Here is a 25,853-nt window from a genome sequence, read left to right on the forward strand (position 1 = left end):
GGGCCATACCTATGTCGGACGCAGGCCCTGGCCCTGTGTCTGACGCCATCTTGCCCTGTGCTCTCCAGCCTCAAGGTGTCTCGGGGAGCGGCCGCCGGTGGTGGGGACAGTGTGTCCCTCCATCCTCTCAGCATGCAGGCCTTTTCATGAACCGGACATGAACGGAAAGGGAAGGGAAAAAAAAAAAAAGAAAACAAAGGGACCAGACCCTACGGTGTGGTATGCAGTATATATCCCGGGGGTTGTAGGGTAGGGAGTGAGCTGGGAGGAGTTTGTTTTGGATAGATCGATGTCAAATGGTATATTTTAGCGGTTTGGTTTCTGCTGTACCTTTCTCTTTCTCTCGGTTGGCCATGATTGTGAGTGATCCAGAGTGATGTGGGAAAAGTCCCCGAAGGACCTGAAGCTCTTGTGGGCCTCTGCTGTCTTTGGACGTCTTCGTGGGGCGGAAATGAGGGGTTTCCTGGTGCAAGGTGCTTTTGCCCACATGACCATGACCTCCCTACCTCGATCCTCACCAAGGGACCGATAACCAGAGCCAGTGCTGGCCACATGTTCCGCTGTCCTCGGCTAGGTGGTGCAAGGTGTAAAGAGGACTGCCCATTGTATCTTCAAGTCCCTGCCAGCCAGCTGCTTGTCTTAGGGGGGGGGTATTCTTGCGCGTTGCCGCCTTGATATGTTTTGTTGTTTTCTCTCTTTGCGCCTCGCCTCCCTGAATGTGACGAACGAAGAACTGCCAACGCCTTGATGTGTCCATCTCATAACCATGGGCATTCCGAGCATGAAGAAACCTCTCCTCCTCCTCCTCCTCCTCCTCTTCCCGCTTTCGTCCAGCCTTGTTGTTCCATCCCGACCTCCAGAGTACCGCCTAGAGAAGAAACCTCGACCATACCTACAATACCTCTCTGACTTGGGCTTGCAACATGGACGTTCGAATAGAAAGCAACGACCCGACCCGTGAACACGCGAACGACAAGAGCAACATAGCCTCCCAAGAAACGCCTGCACCCGTGGATGGATGGTATATCATGATCGTACAAAAGCTATTTTGTCGCGGTCAGCGCCTATCCTGATCCGGTATCCAGCACTTCAAGGGGAGGCACCGGGAACACTTACTGGCATCAATCTGCTTCACCTGCGGCAGCGCCAGGCGGACCTTGTTCCTATAAAGCGCCGGCGCGCGCAGCTGGAGCGGGTTGCCTTCAAAGTACACCGTGTTGAGCTTCTTCTTGTCACCCAGCTCGCGCTCGACCTCGGCGAAATCCGCGATCTGGTTGTAGCTGGCCCAGAACTCCTCCAGCTCGGTCAGGGGGCCGAGCCCCTTGAGCGACGCGATGCGATTGTTGGACACCTCGAGCACGCGCAGGCGCGTGTTCGTCTCGATGCCCTCGAGCGACTCGATCGCGTTATGCGAGATGTAGAGCTCTTCGAGCTGGGGGATGTCGCGCAGCGGGGCCAGATCGCGGATGCGGTTGGACTGGATGGAGAGGAGGCGCAGGTTGGGGAGCCCGGAGAGGCCGGTGAGGGTGGTGATTTTGTTCTTTGCAACCCAGAGTTCCTCGAGGGAGGCGAGGCCCTCGAGATTCTCGATCTGGCGGATGCGGTTGGAGCCGAGCTCAAGGTTGCGGAGTTTGGTGAGGCCGGTGAGGCCGTCAATCTTGGAGATTTTGTTGGCGACAAAGTAGAGGTCGGTGAGGTTGGTCAGGTGGGAGACGTGCTTGATGTGCTTGATCTTGTTGAAGGAGAGGTCGAGGGAGGTGAGATTGGTCAGCTCGTCGAGCCCGCGCACGTGCGAGATGAGGTTGTCGTAGAGGTCGAGGTCTTTGAGGGTTGCCGCGAGGCAGGATAGGCCTTCGATGTCCTGGATCAGGTTCTGGCGCAGGCAGATGCGGGCGACGCTGTTGAAGCGCTCGAGGCGCAGCGCGGGTACTGATTTGATCCGGCAGTGCGTAAGGATGATCTCGTCCGTTTCCGGGTCCTCGCCGTCCAGCAGGTCTGTATCGCAAGGGCGCGCGCAGGGTTAGCAGGATGCCGTCACGGCCGGTGGGGAGACGCAGGTTTCAGCCGGCCTACCTTCGTCTGCCGCAATCTCCTCGCCGGGGACCACGTTGTCCTCGTCTGAGTATTCTGGATCCGAAAGCGCCTCGGGGTTCGCGAGCGTCGTGTTCTTTGGCACGCGCAGCTTCCCGTCCCAGCCCTTGCTGTCCCTCGGCCCCGGGCTGGCCTCGCCGTCATGGCGGTGGGTAGAGTGGCTGTCTTCGACGAGCTCGATGTGGTGGTGGCCTGGCGACCGGGCTCCTTCTTCCTCGGGAGGTGCCATGGCAGAGGATGGGTCGGTGGGTTGACTCGGGGTCGACTCGATGCTCATGCGCGCAGATGGGTCCCCGTCTTTTTGGCGGTTGGTTTGGGGGTCCGGCTGGAATCGTTGCGTCGTTACAATGGTCGGGTCCAAACGTGGGGTTGAATGCTGGCCAAGAAGTGGTCGCCCGGAGGTCGGACTAGGTTTTTGTTTATACGAAAGCGGAGTGTTGGCGTGACGGATGACGAAAACTGGCTCACGGAAACGAGGGCGATGCTCGCGGACCGCAGTGCCATTCATGCGGCCAGAAAGGTGCAGGCGGTCATGGAACGCCATCGTGGGGCAGTTCCAACCTCAACAGCCCACCGCAGGGCAGCAACCGCCCACCCTCTTTCCCGCCCCCACCACTGCACATCTGTCTCCCAGACACGTGAAGCTACGCATCATGAGTCTCTTTCACACTCCCCAAACTTGCGGTCCGATGTGGCATTGCATGGAGTAAACCTTGATTTTTTTTTTCTTCTGTGTTGTGCCACATGCTCTTCTTGTCTTTCCTACCAGACTCTTGGCTCTTGGGACTTGTTCTTTCTAGTCTGAACTCTTGACAGTTCCACACCCAAAGTTTGTCAACCAACCTCTCTCCAGTCGTTATCATCAGGGATCCCATCGCCCGACAAACTACGCCTCATCAAACCATCGGATCAGCCAGGCAGCCCCTCTGTCGCATCCGACTTCCGCCCAACCGGCACGGCCCATCCAATCGGTCGAACCCAACCGCGATCCCATGGACTGCTGCAGATAGGTTGAGCCAGGGGAAATGATATGCATGCAGCATCGTGTCATGATTCCGACGAGTGGCATGCAGACACATTGACGAGGAAATGGCCTATCGGGGACCGGAACAGCATCGTTGTTTCTTAGAAGGTGACATTGTCGATCTCCAAGGCTCGCCAGCTCTCGGCCCGTCGCCCCCCTCCCCAGGCTGGATGCTTGCCCAATGGCCGCATACTGGCAACGGTTGGGCCCGTCGGCCGTGCTGGCTCCCACCCGAGCGCAGGCATCCGGATGGCATATCCCATGGCGGCAGCTGGTGCCGCGGCGATGCTGGCCGTCGCAGAGGAGTCATCCTCAAGCGCGTCTGCTATCGACGCAGCCGTGGAGGAGATCTGTGAGGCGCCATGACCCATTGGCGCACCAGATCTCGTGCCAGGTCCTGTCGTCTAGGAGGGACCGTCGGAGCATCCACATCCCGACGTTCCTCCTCCCTCCCTTGGTCTTTGCGGGATTGCTCATGGCCTTGTGGACATGGTATGGCGTCGTCGGCGTCCCTCACTTTCACCATGACCCGCATGGCTGATACGATTGGCTGGCTAGGAAGTGCTTCATGATGGTGGTGTTCCAAAACAAGATCATCTACATGCCTTTCTTCCCTCCGACCTCCCGCAGTGAGACGATCGAGAACTGGGAGGGCATGTGCGGTGGTATCAAGTGGGTCAAGGAGAAGACGTTGTCTGCGGACGGTAAGAAGCTGGCTCTTGCCGTGGCGACCGTGCCCTTGCCGAAGGGACGACAGCAAGCATCCGCAGCGTCGACGCAGACGACGAACAAGCCCCCAAGGGCGCACATCTACATCCTCTACTTTCAGGGTGGGTGAATGCGTGACGTCCCCTCCATGGCCGCCGAGGCTGACATGGGTGTCCTAGGGAATGCCGGATCCATCCCACCGCGCCTGCCCGATATCTCCTGGGTCCTGCGTGCCGTCAGCGACAGCAGGACGCACGATCTGTCCGCCCACGCGCGGCAGCTGACGTTTGTCTGTCTGAGTTACAGGGGCTATTGGACGTCTCGGGGCCGCCCATCGGAGCCGGGCCTCCGGCTCGATGCGGAAGCGGGCGTGCGGTGGATCGCGGAGCGGCACAAGCAGACGTTTGGCAAGGACGGCGCCACCCAAACCAGGCCCGTCCTGCTGGTATGGGGTCAGAGCATCGGATCCGGGGTTGCCACGAACCTGGCTGCCACCGGGCGGGTCCCTCGGAGCATGCCCGTCAGCGGGCTTCTCCTTGAGACGCCGTTCGTGTCCATCAAGGCCATGCTGCAGACGCTGTATCCCCAGAAGTGGCTGCCCTATCGCCATCTCGGCGTCTTCCTTCGGAACCACCTGGATAGCTGGACAAACCTGGGCCTGATGGCCCAAGCCGCTCGGGACAAGGGTGGCTCAGCCCCCATGGTGTACATCCTGGAGGCTGAGAGGGACGAGCTGGTGCCCAAGGAACAGAGCGAGAGTCTGTACCAGAGGTGCCAGGAGGTAGGGATCCCTGTCGAGAAGGGCATTGTGCCCGTTGCGTTCCATCAGCAGGCCATCGCGAGGGGGGATGGGAAGAAATTGGCGGCCCACGCGATCCTAACATTGGCCCAGAACGCACTGGACAGCAGCAGCAGCAGCAGCAGCAGCAGCAACAACACTTGACATCGCATTGTTGCTTCTCTCGAATTCTGCGTTGTCAGAGATTTTCGAGTGGCAAGCTCGTACCTTGGAGCAACCCCTGTTTGTCGGGACCGACCCAGCCGAAGGGAACGCTAAGCCAGGACGTCGGCTACGCATGTTGACGTTGACGTTGACGTTTGACGAACGTTCAGGGGTGAAGTCCACGGAACCCAGGGAGGGTGAAGCAGGGACCTGTGATATAGCACGCACCGTATAGTATAGCACACACCTCTCGGTGCGTGCGCCCAGAAAAGCCATTTCGTGAAATCCATGTGAAGATGGACTCGCACTATGTATGTATGTACACACCGCAGGTGGATGGGCGGCGTTTGCTCTATCCTTTTTTGTCTCCTGCCGTTCAGGGGGTGCAAGCCCGGTCAATCGAATGGGCGCCGATGTTGCTTCGAGAATCGGGCCTCCGGCGGGTGTTAGTTAATCTTAATCCAAGGCGATCCACCTCCTCATCGCCAAGAATGACAGGCTTCATCCTCAACCTTCGCTGTCAATGCCTCAAACAAGAGATCTCTCGAGGCGCGGGCCAATGTTCGAGACCTCGAGAGTAGCATCAGTTCCCCTGCTTTATTTTTCCGCAAGCACATGTGCCTTTCTTTTTCGAGGCGACAACGAGGCGATCTCAGCAAGATTTGCCTTTGGCGCGGCTGCAGCCTGCTGTTGCCTCGTTGGGGCTTCTTCCCTGGCAAAAAGTTCACGCGGGCAGCGAACCGGCCTCAAGTAGCCTTGCAGCAGTGCAACCCTAGACGGCCTCAGCCTTTTGTACCTAGGGAACCCCTGGACGCCGGTGTGCTATAGTTACTGTGTACTGGTGCCGCAGAATAGGTCCCTCCGGCCTCGCCTACCATGTGTGCGCCAGACGGCTCGATGGATTTGTTGCACATCCGTGGGTGACATGGGCAGAATTCCGTTTGATGACTCCCACGACACACCCCTGACGTCGCACCGTCAACCGTCCATGCGACTGTCCGAGTGGGCAGCGGGTTGCTTTTCCGCCCCTGGCTGGTCATCCTGGAGCCACCTTCGGGCCAGCAACGCAGGGGTTCCGGGGTTTCGTCCCTGGACATACCATGAATCGCCGGCTCGGAATGGTATAGTGGTCACGTGATTCCGTGTCGTACCCTGGGGTCTTGGCGCTCTTCCCCGGATTCCGTTTCGCGTCTGCCCAGGTCGGGTCACGGTGGATGCCTCTTTTGGCTCCAGCTCCCTCCGTCACGGCCTTTTCCGAGCGCCGAGACCTATGCGACACAAGCCCGTGCCCACCTCTGATGGCCAGGCAGCTTTGCATCCATGGTCGCCTTCTGGAGCTTTAAATATCAAGCCCGTCCATCACGCATCCCGTAATGAAGATGCTTCGAATTTTTCTCACACCCAAGTAGGCCGGCCGTCGCCCCTCGACCAACCGCCCCTCGAACCCTCCTCCATCTGTTGCGACGACGTCTTTCCTGTCCCTTTTTTGTTGTGGTATCATTTCATTTCCTGTTTCGGTTCCCTTGGAGTTCATACCCAGTGTACCATCGTATCAAGCATCCATCGAATTCTGTCAACTTGAGCAGCGGCCTCCTCATCCTCCCGGGCCGAACTATCGACGTCGTCACACCTCCGGGTCAATATCTGTCGGGTTCCTGCAAGGGTCAGGGCAAGCCGTCAACGGCTGTAGTGGATCAAAAATGTTTTCCCGGCGCTTCGAGCAACCGCCCAACAGCAGCAAGAGCTTCTCCAAGTCGTCGTTCTCTGGGAGGCACAGGAGGGCGAGCTCCTCCTTCTCCAAGGAGGCCGGCATCACCAAGAGGCCTTCCGAGTCAGGACGTCGCCGTGCCGGCACCGTCTCTAGCTCTGCTGCTGCATCTGAGACCCCCCTTGGGTAAGTCTCCTCCAGGCCCCCCCTGTTGCAAGCCCATGTGCTGACGTGCTGCCCTGCTGAAGCGGTCCCGTCTCGCCCATCGTCACCCTGATCGTCGGTCAGGAGCAAAGGATCTTCGCCGCTCACGAGAATGTGCTCTCCGCGTCCCCGTTCTTCCAGAGCGTCCTCCAGAGCCAGATGATGGACGCCCCGACCAAGAAGATCTCGCTGCCAGATGAGGAGCCCGAGGTCTTCTCGTCCATTCTCGAGTACCTCTACAAGGGCGACTACTACCCCCGCCTGGTGCACAACAAGAAGCGGAACACGTGGGAGCTGGAGGAGGCCGGCGAAGACGGGCGTTCCGAGGCCACCATCTATCACCACAGCGTCGAGGGCGAGCTTCTGAAGGACACGGCCATCTATTGCGCGGCGGAGAAGTACGGGCTCGAGGAGCTGAAGCGTATCGCCTTGCGTAAGCAGGGTCTTCGTAAGTTCAGCGTCCCACCCCGCTCCTTTCCTCGCGGCGTCTCTCTAACTTGATGGAACAGAGTCTGGGATTCAAGCAAGCACCATCCTGGCCTCGGCCCGTTACGCCTACGCCAACACTCCCGATACGGACTCGAAGCTTCGCGCCCACTACCTCGCCCTCATCATTCGCAGCCGGAGCACTTTCAAGCGCAGCGGCACCATGCAGCTCGAGATGTTCAACGGCGGCACCCAGCTCTTCTTCGACCTGTTTGTCGCCTTGTGCAACCACGTGGACGACATCTCGAACGCTGCTGCGTGAGTCATATCCTCTCCGTCCAGGTTGCTCTTCGGTTGGCTAATACGTCCTGCTTGATTAGTGCTGCTTCGCCTCGCACTTCTCGCGGCGGCCGCCCATTGTAGGCCCTCCCTCCGCTCGATTTCGCCGCCTTGTTGCGCACGACGATTGATACCCAACACTTTTCGGCACCTTTTCCAAACGCAATGATACCAGGCATTCTCAACTCTGTGATGGAAGATGCCTCGAGACCCCACCATGTCTACCGCTTCTCTACATCCCCGGCACGCGCCGCTTATTTCCTACCTATTTAATACTTTGGGGTTTGTTATGGGCATAGACGTTTCCATCATTGCTTCATGATGTTTTTTTCCGGCGCATCAGGATGGGTTTGTTGGCTTTTATTTCTTTACAGTCCGTCTGCTTGCATTGAAGCTGGTCTTTCTGTTTCCTATCACAAAACTCTCATCACCTTGTACAACAGCATACCCCTCAAATACCCTCATGACATGAAGAGCTTGGGCGGCGGAGGATAGTCAGGATTTGGCAGTTTCTTTTTCTCGCGGGATGTTTGAGCAGGATGATGCGTTATTACTCCGGCCTGCCTTGATGTTTCTATTTTCTCTAGTACTACGTGGCTTTGCTTGCCACGGCACGGGATAGTTTCCTGTTTTGGTGGAAATCTCGTCCGGATGTTTCGTTTTGGATGACGAAGTTTGTTTTTTTTTCTTTTGTGGGAGACTCGAGATTGAGATTGGAATAACGTTAGGGGGATCTTCTCTTCCTTGCTCTCGTTCAAGACTCGTTTCGTGCCAGGGGTTTTGGAGGCGAGTCTCAAGTCCGAGACTGCGCCCCGAGCAGAAGGCGAACCAGAAAAAAAGAACAGGTTTGTTCATTCACTCGTTCAATAAACCAGCCAAACCTGTACAAATGGACATGTCACAACCGTAGTGATGCTGGCGGCGTTCTTAATGTGATGATCATATCTTCTTCCTTTCTGGTCACCACGACCGCCGACGCACGCAAGAATTTGCTTCCTCGCCACGGGAAGTTTCCGAGCAGATCCATCACTTGCATTCACGGATCCACTGGACGTCCCATCCTGACGGTTCGCTTTTCACAAGTTCGTTTTCGCTGCGCATGGCTCGGCGGCGCTAACGGTGGTGGTGATCCACTCGAACCGTCGGACCGGGACCGGGACCCGCGTCAGGGGTGTCCTGGATGGTGCGGCCGATGTGCGAAATTGCCCACCGGCCTGTCCGGACTGGGGCAAGTCAGGGTCAAGGGGTTGGGGGGGGGGTATACTGCGTATGTATGTGTGAAAAAAAAAAAAAAACTTCTTGGCTTTGACATTCCGTTTTGGATGGAAGCGATTCCATAATGATCCTGGGCTGGATGGTTGGAAAGGGAGAGAACTTTGGCGGAAGTTGGAGAATGGATGCGTAGGATCCTCGCTTATCAGGTTCCGCGAAGTGAGCGACGTGGGAGGAAGGAGGCTGAAGAACTAACTACTCCAAAGGAGGATTGTAACTATTCTGGAAGTGCGAACAAATGGCAGGCATCCTGCAGTTTGCTTGATTCACCTTATCCTTGCCCAGCACTTCTGGCCAGGGACTCTGGACCTCCAACCAGACAAAGTGCGGATGGTGGGCGTGCGTTGGTGCTGGCCTTGGAGCAAATAGTCCCTCTGCCGAGCCCAAAGGCGGTCGGCGATCAGATCCCATACGCAGTACATACAACCCATCCATTGCCGAGGGGGACTTCGCTGTTGCACAGCATCTCTTCTAGCCGGAACGGACTCACAGCTGAACTCGTCACGGCTCTAGATCTCGAGACTATCAAGCGGCCGCCGTCTCACGATTCCTCGGGAAACTGGCCACTCAGGAAAAGAATCCCAACAAATCACGGGCGTGGGATGCCGGGCCGGCGTTGTTCTGGACGGAGCGGCTGCGAGAAAAGAAAGAAAAAAAAAACTTGAACACCCCTGGATGCAAGGTCAGGAGGCCCGTGGCGTGTGATGCCGCGTGAACACGTGAGTACGTGAGCCAGCCACTTTAGCACGCGGGCCTCACAGCCCCACTCTGCCGCGTCTTGCGACGCGACCCCCTTGCTAGTTATTTGATGTCCCAACGTTACCTCTCCCTGATCCTTGCGTTATCAGGTGGGGGACCTACACAGTAGGTAGGCAGGAGCCGGGATCCCGCAGCTTGTTTGTCCTGAAAATGCGACGGAAAGGGGAAAAGCTGCGGGGAAGCCAGATCAAGGCTGTTCGAGATGCGTGATAACATCCCGTTCCATGATTGTGCGAGATGGGGTGAGATCTGACGGCGGGATGCTTCCTTCTGGCTCGCCTGGTCAATCCCTGAGCGAATGCGAGATGAGCTGTTCTGATGGGTGGGCTCTCAAGGTTGGTTCGCTGGTCCGCTTGCAAGGCAAACGCTCGATGCGGAGAGCCGGAAAAGGAGGTTATGTTTGGTTTCTGTTGCCTCATTGGGCCGTTCCCAGAGCAACCCTGCAGCTTCCGGCTGACAACCGACAGCGGCACCCAGGCGGTGCATCGCGATATACAATACATACACAGTAGGTAGCGGGCACGATTCATCAAGCGATGATGTGAGAGACTACGCGGATAACTCTTGACGAGCATCGGACTCGTTGGAACCGGTCAGTTGGCCAGTCTTCAGGCAGAGGCGCAGTCTGCCTTGCGATGTTTGCGACGTGTGCTACGAACCACCTGGACTACCAATGACACACACACCGCTGTCCTCAGTTCGACGGCGGGTGGTTGATCGCTGCGGTACCCCGGCCTCAAAAATCGGGATAATATGCATGCAACATGCAGTCCGCGCACCAGACTCACGCCGCTTCAGATCTTGCTGCGGCTCAAACCTTGGACACCCCTCCCGTCTTTCACGACTCCATCACATCGACTGCGCCGCTGACCGAAACGTGGGTGTCGATGTCGACTTTATCTTCAGGACCCCAGGCGGAATTGACCAATCGGCAAGACAGAGTCCTGACCGGGTCCCTGCACAAGTCCAACGCCTCACACACCCGTCCCTGGGAATGCCCCGGATTTGCTCAGCACCACCATGCCGTGCTGGCGGGAGATGTAGCCTTTCATATGGCCCTGGTCACGGCAAGCCACAGTCAGCAATGACTCATTTCCAGGACAACAACAGCCGGCACCAATCGGCATGTTTGTGCCGCGATGAGGGGCGCCTCCGTCTTGGGAGTGCAGGTAGACCGTCTGCTGCCTGACAGCCTCGCAAGCGGGGCTCAGGCATGCATGTGGTGATAGCGTCTCAAGGCACCATTCCGTTCCGTTTGAGGTCGAAACGGAGGGCTCAGAGATGCAACGGTGGACGATATCAAGATGTCTACTCACCTTGTAAATCATGTTCGCCAGCAGGCACTCTACCTCGTCATTGTCGATCTTTTCCTCGCTGCCCAGGCTGATCGCAGCGGCAAACTCGGCGACAGGCACGCGAGTGCGCCGCACCGGATTTTCACCTGGTTTGGCCTCTTCGAAGCCTCGGGCGATGAAGACCTTCCGCAGCAGGTTGCGGAGCGCAATGTCGCGGCCACGCTCCAGGGTGAGGTAGATGCGCCGCTTGACAAACTCGTCCTCGCCCTCTTGGAGAGCAAGATCGAACTTGTGGAGCTCGCCCCGCTTGATGCATTGGCAGAGCGGTAGGAAGAGCTGCTGGAGCCTTGGATACGGCTCGAGCAGCCTCTTTGTTGGGAGGGTGTGGTTGTTGATGAGGTGGCAGGGGATGAGGTATGTCAAGATTCGCCTGGACGCTTGGTCAGCGCGCGTCCAAGTCAAGCCAACCTTGAATGGGCTCACTCCTTGTTCCTCAATGCGTCCTTGTGACAGAGATTCCATGCTTCCGTCAAGCAGGTCTCGGCCTGTGGGCTGTTGGTCAGCATCGAGGAATAACAGCTAGAACCGCTGCAGCTCATTACCTGAACATAGTTCTCCTCCAGGAACGCGAGGACTCCTTCGTGATACTTGAAGGTCACCCGCTGGGACTTGGGGAATGCCGAGAAGTCCGGCATATCCTTCCCGCTGGCGCGTAAGCTATTGAGAATGTTCTTGGACAAGGAGGCCGAGTTGAGCTTGAAATAGGTCTTGAGAAGGAGGTTTGCGATGTAGTAGCTTCCCCATTTCCGCGACTCCTCGATGGGCGCCCTGATGGAGTGTGAGCTGGCGGTCTCTGAATCGATCCCAAAAAAAAAAGCAATACCCACCTGTCTGTTTGACAGATCATGAAGACTCTGGACAGTGTCCTCGCACACTCCTCCAACTTCTGGTTCTTGCTGGAGTCTGGGTCAAAGTCATCTTGGAGATTGTTGGTCGTGATGTCTTCCACCGAGCTCCTGTTGCGCTCGTCATCGGCCTTGATGGCAAAGGCGCGCAAATTCCTGCATACGACGTACAGGCAGGGAATCGTCCACGCCTCAAACCCGTAGTTTTGGTAGCCCCGAAGGAGCTGGTTCAACACATCTGTCCAGACCTCAAAGACCTTCGTCCATACCAACTGTGATGACTGCATACAGGTCAGTGCTTGACATGGAGCCAAAAGGGAGATAGCCCAGGACAACCCAAAACGGGACCAAGGCGATCGCCCAGTGTGGAGATTCCTTTACTGACCTCGCCGCCGTTGTCGGTATCCGATTCCCTCGCAGCCACCAAAGCTCCCGTAGCATTCCAGTATGAGGCATACACCTCGACCCAGCCCTTGATCCCATCCTGGTCGATCCCGCCGACGAGCGCCGCGTTGCCTTGGAGGCCCCGCCTCACGGAGATCTTTATATCATGGGAGTTGGTGCTGTTGTAGGTTGCTTTCAGTTCTTCCGTGGACACCTCTGGCGAAAGGGTCTGTGCGAGTCGGTAGCCATCCCTACTAGACCACGCGTAGGAGAATCCGTTGAAGAAGGCGGAGTCGAAGGTCATGATGTTGAGGCTCGGCACCAGGGTGCACTGAACAAGGAACGCCCCGCAGCAGATCCGGCAGCCCCTTTCGAGCCGAAGCGGAAGTCTTGGCCGATGATTGAGGTGTGTGAAGAGACCGCTTGATCTTGTGCTGGGTTGCTCGGTGTGCCAAGATACTGTTGTGCCGTTGAGTTTGTGATTAAGATTTGCTGGCGGCACTACCTCAAGTCCCGACCCTGGGCGGTGTTGATGTGAGTTGAGCCCGAGATTCAATGAGTGTACACAGTAATGCTCCCCATTGGGTGGATGCTGTCTTTGACGGGAGCTTGTTTGCTGGGGCGGTTGAGGGCCCCACAATGCGGCGCAGGACCGTTGCACCGCCACGGCCCACTTTTCAGGCTTGGCATTTTCGAGCTGGCCCATGCGCTACGAGCCCTAAACCAGGCGCACCCATTTTTTTCCGCCTTTCGCGATCGCTAATTTACGACTCCGACCAGCTCACCTAACGACATCCTGAACCGCCGGGGGAAAATATTCACAGTAAGTCCTTGCCAATTTGCTGGGAATACTCGTAAGATTATTCTAACGTCTCGACAGATGGGTAAGCATATTTTCTTGACTTGATCGCCTTTGATTGCATCGCCGCGACGACGTCCGGGAGTCCCGATTCTCGAACACCAAACGCAACCCTGGAACTCGACGAACAACGAGCCCTCAGAGCCACGAATTGCAAAACAGGAGGAGAATGGTGCTTGGCAGCTTGGTGGTGTGAAATTAGAAAGTTTGGGATTTATGGTCTGGATTCGCCTTTGCCTGGGCCATGCGCAAAAACGACACGAACATTGACCGATCGAACGTTTCGACTCGGAAACCTCAACGACTCTCGGACGTCGCAACGGCGCTGCAATCGACAGCCTGGGATTTTGCAGCGCTCTTCTGAGATTGTTGGAGAATCGGGACGCTGACATCCGGCTCAGGTCGCCTTCAGGAATACCAGGTGATTGGGCGCCATCTGCCCACGGAGTCCAACCCGACTCCCGCCCTCTACCGCATGCGCATCTTTGCGCCGAACGAGGTCGTCGCCAAGTCCCGCTTCTGGTACTTCCTTCGCGGTCTCCGCAAGGTCAAGAAGGCCACGGGTGAGATCGTCTCCGTCAATGTGGTATGTAGACGACCCCACTCGGACGATCACGGGCACAGGCCCTCGGGAAAGATGCTCACAGCTTCTCTATCAGATCTCGGAGAAGCACCCCCTGAAGGTCAAGAACTTCGGCATCTGGATCCGCTACGACTCGCGGTCAGGCACCCACAACATGTACAAGGAGTACCGCGAGACCTCGAGGGCCGCTGCCGTCGAGGCCCTGTATGCCGACATGGCCGCCCGCCACCGTGCCCGGTTCAGGTCGATCCACGTACGAGCGCCGCATTCACACCCCGCCCCGCCCTTGAGGTTGCTAACAGCCCCTGCAGATCCTGCGCGTTGTCGAGATCGAGAAGACCGATGACATCAAGCGCCCCTACATCAAGCAACTCGTCACCAAGGACCTCTCGTTCCCTCTGCCCCACCGTGTTCCCAAGATCAGCAACGCCAAGCTGTTCAGCGCGACGCGCCCGTCTACCATTGCTTGAAGGGGTCTTTCATGGTTGTGGTTGGGGTTGGCAGGTTCTTCAGGTGTTCATTAGGAAAATGGGATATCCTGCTTTTGCTCCGTAGGACGAGCATGAAATGACTTCAATGGCCAAGCACGGGTTTGCGTTTGTGAACAAGCTTCCTCTCCTGTCGGCTCCGACTGTGTGGCTCACCCGTATCGAACTGGGCGGCGCCAACCTGTGGCCGATGCCGCCCATCAGGAATAAACCAACCGGAACACCTATCATCCTTGCCCGTTTCTCTGAGCTGAGAGGCCGATCATATCCTACTACGATTCTTGTTGGAAAAAAGAAAATGCGATCCAGGCTCTTGAGCATTTGAGAACTAGGGTAAGCTTGCATTCTCTCACTCCAAATACGGAAGCTGCGTAAGAAGCTCGGTAGAGAGGGGCTGAGCCTTTTAATACGACGTTGATCCAGCCTCTGAAGCCATCGGGTCGACGTCCTCCCTCCCTCCTTCCTCTTATTGCCCCCTAGGTTCATCACTCCAGGCGTCACAGAGCATATCCCTCCATCCTACACCTGCCCGTGCCGCCTCTCCCGGCCACCAGACCTCCACCACCACCGCCGCCGCTACCACCACCACCACCACCACCATAACCACCCTTTCCCACTACCGCAAGCAACACCATGGCACTGACAACAGTGGCCATAGAATCCTCAAGCCAAGCCCGTCCAAATGCTACCCCGGCGCCGGATCCAGCCAGCTTCATCCGCATCCGCACTACCCTCCCGCGTCTCGGCGCCCTACCGCCGATACCCGCCCACCGCATCCTCACAGGCCGCCTCGTCTTGCGCCCGGTCGCGGAGCGCGACCTGTCAGCTCTTCATGCCCTGCGCACCCAGGCCGAGGTGATGCGCTGGACAGCCACGGGGAGGCCGGATCGGGATCTCGAGGAGACGAAGGCTTGGATGAAGAACTGGCTGCCTCCCTCTCCTGAGGAAAAGGCAGAGACGGAGCGGCTTCCTTCGTTTAACTTTGCTATCTGCCTCAGGAAAGGGGAGGATGAAGATGGTACAACGGACGACACGGTAGAAAAGGAAGAGGGAGGGGACGTGATTGGCATCGGCGGGTGCCATCGGTGGAAGGGCAAGTTTGGGTGGCCTGAGGTGGGGTACATGATCCGGCGGGAGGGTTGGGGCAAGGGGTTGGCGACGGAGTTTCTTGAGGGGTGGCTGAAGGCGTGGGATGGGTTGGAGAGGGAAGAGGTTGAGATTGAGGTGGATGAGCGGACGATTTCAGGCCTCGTGAAGGGGGGGAGCTGGAAGGGGGAAGAGGACGGGGTTGGCGCGGCGAAGGTGAGAGAGCAGCTCGTGGCGATCACAGCAGGGGGGAACGACAAAAGCCAACGGGTGCTGGAGAAGTGCGGCTTTGAGTGGTTTACGACGTGGCTTGAGGATGATTTGACGCAGCCCCAGGGGGAAGGGGAGAAGAAGATGGTCGAGCTGCCGACGTATCGGCGGTTTCCTGAGCCAAGGTAGAGACAGAGAAATCTTTGGCATGTTGCCCGCTAGATGGGTAGAATGGGGACTGATGCTCTTGAAAGACGGGCGCTGAATGGATTGTGTAACCGTACCGAGGTTACCTAGAGATCTGCCCAAGCATCGAGCTGGTCCTTTGTGATACCTTAACTGCATTTCTGGCCGATTAGCTTCCTCGCTCTCTGTGGGCCATGATCTCACCCACCCCTTTTGACATATCAAGCGGTAGGTAGCCTTCGGTAATATATTGAACCCTAACCCTTGGCGAAAGACGGCTCTTTTGCCTGTTGTTGGCCCTGCACCATGGTTGCCTGGCAGCCTTTAAGTCCCCCCCACCCCCATGATTCAAGGCAGGAGCTGTACGAGGGCCGGGAGCCTTGTGCTAATGTGGGATTCCATCTTCTGCCGAGCTGCCCTCAGGTTTCCAGTCCTCCGAGGTTCATCGTAAATGATTGCTCACCGGGGAATGACTAAGGCACAACACCTAGAGGTAAGCCAAGGTCTATCCCTTGACCTAATGTACGGTACCTACCTTTCGGCGAGATGCTTCCACCACGACGTTTGGCATCTGAGGTCTCCAATGAAGCCTGCACGCCTGCACGCCTGCACGCCTGCACGCCTGCACGCCTGCACGCCTGCAAATCAAGCCACGCCGTGGGCTGACGAAACAGGCGCCGGCTGCTGCATTCAGCACGTGTCAACCCATTGCCCCCCTCCCCCCCCATCCAAGCCTTTCCAAGCCCCTCGGTAGCCCGTCATGCACACAAAAATCAAGCGGCACGGTCAGTCCATGCATCAAACATGTTGGTTGGTTGGCTTCCCTGCGCGGTGCCGCTCTCGTTGCCGCAAGACCAAGATCAGCGAGATTTATCCCGTCCTCCCTGCAACCTCCACACATCGAGGACCTCTCAAGCGACCCAAATCTGCCTAGTCTTCGTCAACACGGCCTGAGAACTGGGCAGCGGCCTCGGAACTCCATCGGCTAGCTGCTGGCGATCTACAACCCAAGTCATATATGCTGTGGGACCATCCCGCATCTGCAAAACACCTCTTCCCTTGGTTGTGTTACACGCCCCGACTGCTTGCCCACATCGACACACGATCATGTCCCCTGGCCGCGGCCATCCTCTTTTGACATCTGCCAGGCCAGCTTGAGCCTCTGCTACAACCATGGCGACCTCATCCAAAGAAGCGAGGGCCGAGGCGAAGGATGGCAAGACCTTCTACGGCTATCTGTTCACCGAGGCCAAACCGATCCCTGCTCCAACGCCTGTATTCGATGCTCTCCTTCGAGCCATCGCGCTCCATATTGTACGCCCCTTCGGTTCCCCCCTTCTCCCCCGCCCCCCTGAGCACCGCCGCTCGCGCACGAGAAGCCATCCATGCCCGTTTGCTCACCGTTTTTCTCTAGGCTCACGACACGGGAGACAAGAGCGAGCCATACTTGACACCCGCGAAGCTCGCCGCCTTCTATAAGGCTGGCGGCCATGACTGGGATTGTAAGCTACCATCGCCCTTTGACGCACCACCCCTCTGCCCGCGGTACTGACGACAGCTCTCGTGTAGCCTTCTTCGTTGAAATGCCCCATCCGGGCATCTCCACCGTCTACCAAGGTCTCGGCTGCCAGCACATGTTGTTGCCGAGCGGTGATGACTTTGCGCCGCCATCCGTTCCGGCCCTCACGGTGAAGGGGTTTGTGCACTGGCAGACGGTCCAGACATTGCTGGAGCCCGAGGTCCAAGTGCCAGTGCTGCAGTTCGCCGTGGCGAACTGGGCGTTGAAGCACCCAGACACCAGCACTCCTTTCCCTGCGGACCTCCCCAAGGCGTCTTTGCCCTCCAGCACCGATACGGACACAGACCGTTGGTACAAGGAATGCGTGCACAAGGCGCGTATGAAGGCGGCCGAAGAGGAGGCAGCAGAAACATCGAAGGGGAACCCCAAGCCCGAGTTCACCGAGCGCAAAGTGAACTACAGCCACGTCAACATCAAGACGGCATCGCCAGCCTCAGACTATTTCGGCGCGCGGCCGATCAACGTTGCCTACGTCCACGTCCCGTCACCGCGCGCAACCCCGACCCGCCGGTCGCCCGAACGTGGGCGGGATCGCGATCGCGATCGCGAACGAGACCGGTTTTCCCGCCACCGAACTCCCTCATCTGAGGAGTCGTCTCGCCGCCGGCGGAGCTTCTCCGACTACCCATCCTCGCCGCACGGCCCGCGCTCCGTTCGCGTGTCTCACGTCGTCCCGGATCGGACTCACCTGCGTCGCGGCCACAGCCAGTCGCAGCACTACAGCAGCGAGTCGGAGTCGGACACGCCACATTCGGGCACTCGGGGAAGTCCGCGGCGCACCCAGCGGTCCAACGAACCCCCTCCGATCACCATCCACCGCGTGTACACCGCCAGTTCCGAGGAATCGCCGCGTGTGATCCGTACCACCATGCCCCCGCCGCTCGGACCGTCGCGCATGCACTCCCCTCGTCCGCCCAGCAGCGGCCGCGGGGCATCCAGTCCCAACGATGCCAAGCGCCGCACCACGCTGTCCGACTTGACGCAGAAGATCTCAAGTTTTATCAATCCGGGCGGCGGCGCTCAGGAGAGGGCACGGAGCACGAGCAGGTCCCGCGCCAGGCGAGACGGTCTCGGATCCGGCCGAGGTTCAAGAGAGGACGTCTTGCCCAATTCGAGGTTGAGCCAGTCATGGTCCGATATCGACACGGACTACGATGAGTCGGAGGGCGAGCGGAGGCGGCTTGGCGACAGGAGACGCTCTCGGGAGAGCAAAGAGCCTGCTCGCGATCGGGATCGGGACCGGGACCGGGACCGGGACCGGGAACGAGAGCGGGAACGAGAGCGGGAACGTGAGCGGGAACGTGAGCGCGAACGTGAGCGCGAACGCGAACGGGAGCGAGATTTATCAGCACGCGAGAGGGAACGGGAGCGCGAGCGGGAGCGCGACCGCGGCCGAGAAAACCACCGAACGGTGCTCAGGAAGCGTGACGGCGCATACAGCGATGGCGAGAGGCGCGATCGTGAGCGAGAGCGGGATCGGTTGCGGGAGAGGGACAGGGAACGTCCCATCCCCAGCCCCGCCGCTTCAGCAGCCTCGGCCGCCCTCCACCGCGACAGCCGCCGCCGCGGCATCTCGGACGAGGATCTTGCTTCCCAACGCCGTTTCGATCGCGCGGCGCACCTCTCGGGCGCCGGCGAGGGCGGAAACCAACGGCGCACGAGCAGCCACGCGGACATTGATCGGCTCGACCCAAGGCGGCGGGATTGGGAGCGGGAGCGGGAACGGGAACGGGACCGGGAGCGAGACCGGGACCACCGCTCCGCCGACAGGGAGCGGGAGCTGTTGAAGGAGCGCGACCGGTTGCGTGACGAGCGGTGGGCGAGAGAGGAGAGGCTATCGAGAGAAAGGGGGGAGAGGGATCGGGAGAGAGATCGGGACAGGGACAGGGACAGAGACAGAGACAGAGACAGGGACAGGGACAGGGACAGGGACAGGGAGAGGGATAGGATGCCGAGCCCGTCTATCTCCGGGTCGAGTGTGACGGGGGTTGGTGGGAGGAAGTACCCTGATATTGCCTGGTCGAGGGATTGAGGGGGCGGTTGAGGTCATGGCTCTTTTGTGCTATTCGTATACTTGGTTCTTGGCTCTGTGACCCTATGGGAGATGACAACGGGACAACAGCACAACGGGATGGCGGTGGATAGGAGGAGGGAAGGGATCTTGCTTGGTCAGTTTTCGCTTCTGTAGAGGTTTGTATACTAAGGGTGGTGCGTAGAGGATGGCCGGTGTATGGGATGGTTGGGTTCGTTGGAGCATTACACGCCTTTCTCGTGAACCAGCTCGCTTTTCGACCTTCCTTTTCCCAACAGGAAATACCCACGCAACCTTGCTGCCCTCCCGTTCCCTGCGCGGACTTGAACCTCTGGGGTCAAGGCTGTCCGTGGTACTATGCCGGGTGTCATGCAGGGGATAATGGTCCATATCAGATCGGGTTGTCATGGTGGTATGGAGGAGGCAACGCAAAGATATACGACCTTTGGATAGGACAAATAGGATCATCGCCTGACCTGGTCTGCTGAACTGTATGAGACACCAGAGGGCGAGTCCTATCTGGCCGAGGGAAGGTTTTTTTTCTTCCGCTTTTGGCGGTGGAAAAAACCACCGGGGCCGCTCAAGCTGGCCTCGTTGCGGGGAAGAGGGCGAGTTGAGAGTTTGGATTGGCAGGCAAGACAGCATGTACTGTAGGCAGGTCATCTTGGTAGGCCGGGGCAAGGCCGGGTGGATGGCGAGACTTTTCTTCGTCCTGCTTCCTCCTGCAACCGCTCGCGGACGGACGTCCGGCCCGGGCGGGCGCGGCGGGCCATGGTCGGAATGGGCGGTGAATGAAGCCTTGATTTTTTTTTCTTTTCTGCTGGTGCAACCGACCGCATGCTGTCGGACGCTGCTGCCGCCACCACCGCCGCCGCCGCCGCCGCCGTCGCTGCGGGTAACATGCAAGGCGGCCAGATGGGCGGCCTGGCCTGCTAGGTAGGGAACTGAAATCACCTCGTGCTTGGCAGTTCCGTTGCATCTCACCGGCGATAACCGCTGCAGCGGAGATGGGATCCTCTACACCGTCGAGAGGAGAAGGGAAGAGAGGCGGGGAGATAAAATTGCAACGTAGCACGAGGCCCGGTACGGCGGGCTGCCGACGGACCTAGGTCGGGGTTGGGCGGCGTTGCAGCCAGCGAGATGGGTTCGCTGTGCGCGGCCGGCCGCGTCCGGGTTAGCGATGTCGGGGCTCGGAATCAAAAAAGGGGCTCTGGGCCCAGGCACCTCGTCCGGCCGGTCTAGGTAGGCCGGATCTCGTTGACGGTTATGGTGAGCCTGCTTTGCTCAGTAAAAGCTGTTCGATAGCAGGTCCAGCATGCTGCAGGTGGCGGGTCGTCGGAACCAAGAAAGCCCGCACTGTCGCCGACGCTGACATTGGTGGTCCAGAGTGCGGTGACCCAGAGGAACGGCGCGCCGCGGCGGTGGCACAGGAGATCCTATCCGCCTCCCCAAGATCCCGTCCCATCCAGGGGTTTGCTTTTTTTTTCTCTGGAAGTGATGGCCATGTACTAGTATGATGTGCATCTTTCCCATGGCTGTGGGAGCAAACGGCAGGGAGGCGTTTCCATGCGATTTTCTGGCACGGTGGCGCCAGTGGGCGGCTTACGAGAATAGAACGGGTTACTGTATCACTGTGTATTATGCTTTAGAGACGGCGGGCGAGGGCGAGAAGAGGCATACGTCCGCAACTCAAGCTTTGGTTTTCCCTCATCTCGCCTGAGCATCGCTCTCGATCTCGCCACCAACGACCGCATCATCGTCGATGCCGTCTCTTTTTTATTCCCTCCCTCCTTGTCGCTGCCGGCGGTGGAGAGCAGGCCGCCGCAAGGTCGACCCCTTGGCGCCGGCTTGCCCAAACGGTGCCGTGACGTGCTGATTGGATGGTCGGCGGGGTAGGCGCCCATGCACGCCGCCCGAGGAGGCCGTCTTGTCCGGCCTGTCCGAGATGCTCGACTGCGCGTTTGTAGGCTGGGAGGTGAAGATTGGGGGAGGACGAGGCGAGGCGGGCCTGAAAGCGTAGCCCACCGCGCAGAGGAAGGATGGCGTCCAGCAGCCAGCCAGCCGGCCGGCCGGTCGGGTCCCGTAGCTTCTTCGTTGGAACCGAGATACGTAGTCCTAGATGTTTGGTGTCGCCATGAACGTTGCTACAGCTTGGTTGGCTGACGTTGAAGCATACAGTCATCCTGGCCGGGGGTTGAGTCTTCAAAATGCAACGTCTCGGATGGCGACAGGAGTCCCGAACCAGGGCGGACCCGACCTTTTGTCAGTCAGCGGAACAATTGATGGAGGCGAACCGGACCGGAGAGGTATCATCCACGGGTCCCCTTCCACAGTGGGTGCCTTGTAACCATGTGATTCGCGGCGCGGGGGGCGGGGGGAGTCCCCAGCGACCTTGGAATGTGGACCCCGGTCCTCGTGGCATGACATCTTGTCCTGCCCGATCGCTTCTCCAATGTCATCTAGGCGTTTGGCGGCGCTGTCGTGGCCTTACAAGTGTGGCCGTCCCCTCCCTTCTCGGTGTTGAGTGGTACCAGTAGGGTCAGGCACAAATGCACCGGGGCCTGCGTGAGCCAGGCCGAGCATCTTCTGCTGTGTCGTAGGTACCGTAGGTTGGCGGCAGATCTGGGACATGCATCTCGCAGCGCAGCGCCGAGTTCATCATGGCATGAGAACACCTAATCTCGGAGGTGGCCAGCACCATCCCTGGCTCTGGCCGCCTTGCGGGCAGCCGTCTCTGGCTCACCCGAGCTCGCAAGTTTTGGTTGAGATGCATTGCTCCGTGGTGGTCGGCTGCACCATGACCATGGGGTCTGTGGGAGTCTGGGGGGGGGGGGGGGGGTTTGGATGGGGTGACGGAACGTCTCGTCAGGATCGCTCCGAGCTGAGTTCAGCTGACCGATCATCCAGCGCTGTGTGCCGTGTAACTACGTATTTCCAGCCCATGAGCCTTGCGCCCACCCGTTTCGATCAGGTTCCTCCTTGTCCATGCGAGATGACCTGAAGCAGGTACTACATGAGGTATTCTTTGCTGGGCCTGGTGTTCCAAGTGTTTATCAAGCTCGATTCCGCACTGCAATAGTTACCTAACCACCTACCCACCACCCGCTTTCGCATCCATCCTGGTGGCCTGCCAAAGCCCCCCCACCTCCGCGACCCGACAGCCGACCCAGCGACCTGGACACCCCCTGGCCCATTACGGGGCAGAGCCCGCACACCCCGTAAGCTTCCTGCCCGTCCAAGCCAAAAGCATAAGACGCCCCCGGGGTCCGCCGAGACGGTTCCTCCTCTTCCCGGTTCTCTGCCCTTCGCCGTACCTAGGTACTTGTCCTGCCGACCAACTTTTGGGTCTCTCGCTCCCTGCTTTGCTTGGAATCGAAGAGGCGATCTTTCTCTCTTTCACGGCCGACCCCGTTCCAGATCGACTGTGTCTTCCAGGTTGCCTGCCTGCCACTTCAGCGTGCCCCAGCCTGACCCGGGGCCGTGTGGGACTGATTCGGAGCGTCCACTCCACCGGGCGACAGCGACAAACCACCCGGCGAGCAACCTCTTTGACCAACGCACACCGCCATCTCACTGCTCTGCCCAGCCCAACGACGCCTCTCTTTCCTTTATCTTCTTGGTACCGGCACTTCGTGGTCGAACACGCCTCCTTTTTTTTTTCGTTTTTCCCTCTTTATCAAACGCCGTGTCTCCCGCTCAGCGCCCCGGAACAACACCGCTTGCCGGCTTTTATAATAATAGGGACACTGCCAAGATGAAGGGCCGCCCGGTAGAAGAGCTCATTTATGAGTACATGTTCCCCAAGCCGCGGCAGTCGGACCCGCAAAACTTCCATGCCTTGCTGCAACGCTATCTTATCCTCGAGGTCCGGCAAGAGACACACTCCTTCTACGGCCACCTCGACACCCCCGAGGCCAAGTACCCGGGCCTCGACTACACACATCCGATCCACCGCATCCGCCTCAGCCGCTGGCCCTGGCATCGTCGCCTCTTCCGCGCTTTTGACGGCCTTCGCCTGACCCATGCCGAGATCTCCAACCTGACCAAGTGGGAGGGCACCAAGTGGGCCAAGGAGCGCTTCGAGCGCGACCAGGGCATCCGCATCCGCGACACCACCGCCGACGGGTTCCCCAACTACGCCGACCCGAGCGATCCCTACTCGGCCCAGGCCCTGCAGCGTGCCGCGTCACAGGAGACGGAGGAGGACGCGATACCGGAGGACGACGAGAACGCCCAAGAGGAAGACGACGAGGACGAGGAGGAAGAGCAGGAGGACGAGGAGGACGAGGAAGAAGACAGCGACGAGCCCATCCAAAGCTCCCGCGGCCGGCTCAACAACGAGCGTCTACGCCAGCACATCGCCCTGCGCAACATGTCGGGGATCGGCTCGATGCCGTTCGAAGACTGGGAGAACTGGATCAAGTACGCCATCGAGTCGGGAGAGCTGCCGCCCGTGGCCGACCAGATCGCGCGATTCCCCCTGGGGGCGAGGCCGCACTCGGCGCCCCTCACCGCCGACGACCTCTTCCCGGCCCGCATGATGGCCGCCGCTCGGGCCGGGCGATGGGACGAGATTCCCGAGTTTTTGCGAGACATCATCCGCAGCGCCCTCGCGAGGCCCCCGACCGCCTCGGGCGCCTCCCGGCCGCAGATTCGGTACGCCGACGTTTTGAGGGCCCCGCAGGCTGCCGGGCCGTCGAGCAGCGCGGCGCAGTAGGGGGGCCGGAATGCGATTGTAATACCTTAACGAAGCTAATTTCTTGTCTTGGCAACCCGATCGCGAGTTCGGCTCGCCTTCGCATTTGCTCTTCCGATATCCGGGGTCTTTTTCGCTGTTGGGATCGGGAGGGAGAGAGGGACACAGGAGTTTTGAGGGCGGAAAACGGCGGTGCTTTGCTTTGCTTTGCTTCCTATTGCCGGTGCTTGTGCCGGAGGGAGGGGGCGGCTCGAAGGGACAGGATGGCAGAAGGAGAAGAGTACACCAACATACTTAAGCTTAACATTTTATTACTCAAAGACTTTGTTGTTCCTACAGCATCTACCTAGGGTCTGGAACAGGGAGGATACCATTGAATGGGATATGGGAGGAGTTTTTGTTGATAGTTGCCAACGCTACTGCTGCTACTACTGCTGCTGCTGCTGCTGCTGTTGCTACCAAGATTCTTGTGTGACTGCATCGGCCGGATTTGTTATGCATTCCAGTTGACTCAATGCTTGCTCTGCCTCTCGGTAGGCTCAGCGTTCGGTCATGTTGCGGGGTGGAAGTTGGTCGCACGCCATTTTCAGAAACGCTTGCCTGCCATGTGATCCCCACCCTCTCGATACCCAACAACTGCCCTGAGGCCCGAAGCACGTTGACAAACCACGTCACCCATCCAAGCTTGTTTCAGGAGGATGTGACGAAGGGAGGAGCACCGTGGATGAATCTCCGCGGATGCCGGCATGGCAAGGGGGGAGGTCTCCCGGGGGGGGGGGGGTGGAAAGACGTCATCCATCTTGTCGAAGTGGAGGTTGGGATATTGTCCCATGGCGTGTTGCCGGATGAGCAAAATCAGAGAGACCTTGCTTTTCACGCATGCCAACCTGCCTCAAATTTTGGTAACGTACACGATTCACACGCAGCCCGCATGACCCTACATCGGAACGATATCAACAACAAAACAAAAGAAAATCTATGTCGTGGTGTGCGACGGAGATACGCAATAGTACACCATGCCTGGCTCGCCTGCAGCAGTCTTCGGCCATCTGTCCCGATGGCCGTAGCTCGCAGACGCACCGCATGTCTTTTTTTCTTCTTTCCTCGACCGCTCCCCCGCCAACGCAACCCCGTTTTCTCCCAGGCTTCTATCGAGTCGATGGCGGCGGTGGTGGTTGAGCCGGGCTCGTTCGTCGCCCTCCCCATCCCCGCTTCTCTTCGGCCGGTGTCATTGTCGTGCCCACCCCGCTCTAAATCTTGCCCACCACGCCTCCTCCACTCGGCTCCCAAGCTCCGCTCCCCTCACCAGCAAAAGTATCCGTTTATTTTTGCTTCATGAAGTGCTCGATCAGGGCCTCGAGGTCGAAGTTGGGTGATGTCAGATCGGTGACGACTGCCAAGTCTCAGTATCACATGCTCTCCCCAAGGGGGGGCCTCCAAGGTTAGGCGATAAAGAACTTACCCTCCTGGCCGGCAGTGCTGGCAGCAGCGGGCTGCTTCGTCTTGGCGTAGGCCGCCTTGGCCTGGTTTATTAACTGCTGCTTGTGCTCGTACTCGCGCTGCGCCGCCGCCGCCTTCTGCGCGGCAGTGATGCTCCGCTGGTGGGAGAAGCCGTAGAGGACGCCCAGGCCGAGGGCGGTGTACCGGAGGACCTTTTTTGGAACCGCGTTAGCCGACTCGGGTCTCATTCTCCAGGCGGGCTGGGCTGTGCGTGTGCTCGTAGGGGACTGCCTTCTCGTCCGGTCCCTGCCCCGCCTTCGCGCTCTCCCTTTTCCCCCAAGCAGGCTCTAGAAGACTCTAGGCCCCGAGGCACAAATCCCCCATGTTCAAAACCACAGGGAGAGCGGCAGGGACCGGGAGCAGGCGGGCGATCGCATCGGGCAGTGCTGGCGCGGCACTTACGTTCACTCCGGACTTGGACGGCGCCGACGACATCGCGACTGATGATACGGGGAGGGTCGATCTCGGACTGGGTGGAAATGGACTCGCCGGGTGCTGGGGCGGTCAATTGATGGCGTCAATGGGTCCTGAGGGGGGCTTGTCGTCGTCGATGGGATCGGCTCGTCGGTGGGTTTG

At 58.9% G+C, this 25,853-nt stretch overlaps 9 protein-coding genes across 9 annotated transcripts; 6 read left to right on the forward strand and 3 right to left on the reverse strand.

The window, feature by feature from the left end:
- Positions 1 to 1,026: 1,026 nt before the first annotated feature.
- Positions 1,027 to 2,320, reverse strand: VTJ83DRAFT_310 (uncharacterized protein; the record flags this gene model as incomplete). Its single annotated transcript, XM_071009444.1, has 3 exons — positions 1,027 to 1,043; positions 1,117 to 1,995; positions 2,074 to 2,320. 3 exons carry the CDS (start codon positions 2,318 to 2,320, stop codon positions 1,027 to 1,029), a joined length of 1,143 nt encoding a protein of 380 aa, XP_070869663.1.
- Positions 2,321 to 3,296: 976 nt separating this feature from the next.
- Positions 3,297 to 4,766, forward strand: VTJ83DRAFT_311 (uncharacterized protein; the record flags this gene model as incomplete). The annotated part of the gene is made up of 3 exons (XM_071009455.1): positions 3,297 to 3,607; positions 3,674 to 3,945; positions 4,003 to 4,766. 3 exons carry the CDS (start codon positions 3,297 to 3,299, stop codon positions 4,764 to 4,766), a joined length of 1,347 nt encoding a protein of 448 aa, XP_070869664.1.
- A 1,700-nt stretch (positions 4,767 to 6,466) lies between these two features.
- VTJ83DRAFT_312 (uncharacterized protein) lies at positions 6,467 to 7,527 on the forward strand (the record flags this gene model as incomplete). Its single annotated transcript, XM_071009466.1, has 4 exons — positions 6,467 to 6,660; positions 6,723 to 7,126; positions 7,188 to 7,422; positions 7,485 to 7,527. The coding sequence occupies 4 exons, from the start codon at positions 6,467 to 6,469 to the stop codon at positions 7,525 to 7,527; spliced, it is 876 nt and encodes a 291-aa protein (XP_070869665.1).
- Positions 7,528 to 10,448: 2,921 nt separating this feature from the next.
- VTJ83DRAFT_313 (uncharacterized protein) lies at positions 10,449 to 12,362 on the reverse strand (the record flags this gene model as incomplete). Its single annotated transcript, XM_071009477.1, has 6 exons — positions 10,449 to 10,532; positions 10,791 to 11,199; positions 11,253 to 11,314; positions 11,372 to 11,597; positions 11,657 to 11,955; positions 12,060 to 12,362. The coding sequence occupies 6 exons, from the start codon at positions 12,360 to 12,362 to the stop codon at positions 10,449 to 10,451; spliced, it is 1,383 nt and encodes a 460-aa protein (XP_070869666.1).
- Positions 12,363 to 12,938: 576 nt separating this feature from the next.
- On the forward strand, positions 12,939 to 13,970 carry VTJ83DRAFT_314 (60S ribosomal protein eL20; the record flags this gene model as incomplete). The annotated part of the gene is made up of 4 exons (XM_071009485.1): positions 12,939 to 12,942; positions 13,319 to 13,503; positions 13,577 to 13,753; positions 13,812 to 13,970. The coding sequence occupies 4 exons, from the start codon at positions 12,939 to 12,941 to the stop codon at positions 13,968 to 13,970; spliced, it is 525 nt and encodes a 174-aa protein (XP_070869667.1).
- A 651-nt stretch (positions 13,971 to 14,621) lies between these two features.
- Positions 14,622 to 15,473, forward strand: VTJ83DRAFT_315 (uncharacterized protein; the record flags this gene model as incomplete). The annotated part of the gene is made up of 1 exon (XM_071009496.1): positions 14,622 to 15,473. The coding sequence occupies one exon, from the start codon at positions 14,622 to 14,624 to the stop codon at positions 15,471 to 15,473; it is 852 nt and encodes a 283-aa protein (XP_070869668.1).
- A 1,170-nt stretch (positions 15,474 to 16,643) lies between these two features.
- On the forward strand, positions 16,644 to 19,081 carry VTJ83DRAFT_316 (uncharacterized protein; the record flags this gene model as incomplete). The annotated part of the gene is made up of 3 exons (XM_071009507.1): positions 16,644 to 16,784; positions 16,885 to 16,972; positions 17,040 to 19,081. The coding sequence occupies 3 exons, from the start codon at positions 16,644 to 16,646 to the stop codon at positions 19,079 to 19,081; spliced, it is 2,271 nt and encodes a 756-aa protein (XP_070869669.1).
- Positions 19,082 to 22,835: 3,754 nt separating this feature from the next.
- VTJ83DRAFT_317 (uncharacterized protein) lies at positions 22,836 to 23,798 on the forward strand (the record flags this gene model as incomplete). Its single annotated transcript, XM_071009518.1, has 1 exon — positions 22,836 to 23,798. The coding sequence occupies one exon, from the start codon at positions 22,836 to 22,838 to the stop codon at positions 23,796 to 23,798; it is 963 nt and encodes a 320-aa protein (XP_070869670.1).
- Positions 23,799 to 25,099: 1,301 nt separating this feature from the next.
- On the reverse strand, positions 25,100 to 25,712 carry VTJ83DRAFT_318 (uncharacterized protein; the record flags this gene model as incomplete). The annotated part of the gene is made up of 3 exons (XM_071009529.1): positions 25,100 to 25,170; positions 25,240 to 25,429; positions 25,680 to 25,712. The coding sequence occupies 3 exons, from the start codon at positions 25,710 to 25,712 to the stop codon at positions 25,100 to 25,102; spliced, it is 294 nt and encodes a 97-aa protein (XP_070869671.1).
- Between the last annotated feature and the right edge of the window lie 141 nt (positions 25,713 to 25,853).

Source organism: Remersonia thermophila, chromosome 1, assembly GCF_042764415.1.
Source record: "Remersonia thermophila strain ATCC 22073 chromosome 1, whole genome shotgun sequence".
In the NCBI taxonomy this organism is placed as follows: Eukaryota; Fungi; Ascomycota; class Sordariomycetes; order Sordariales; family Chaetomiaceae; genus Remersonia; species Remersonia thermophila.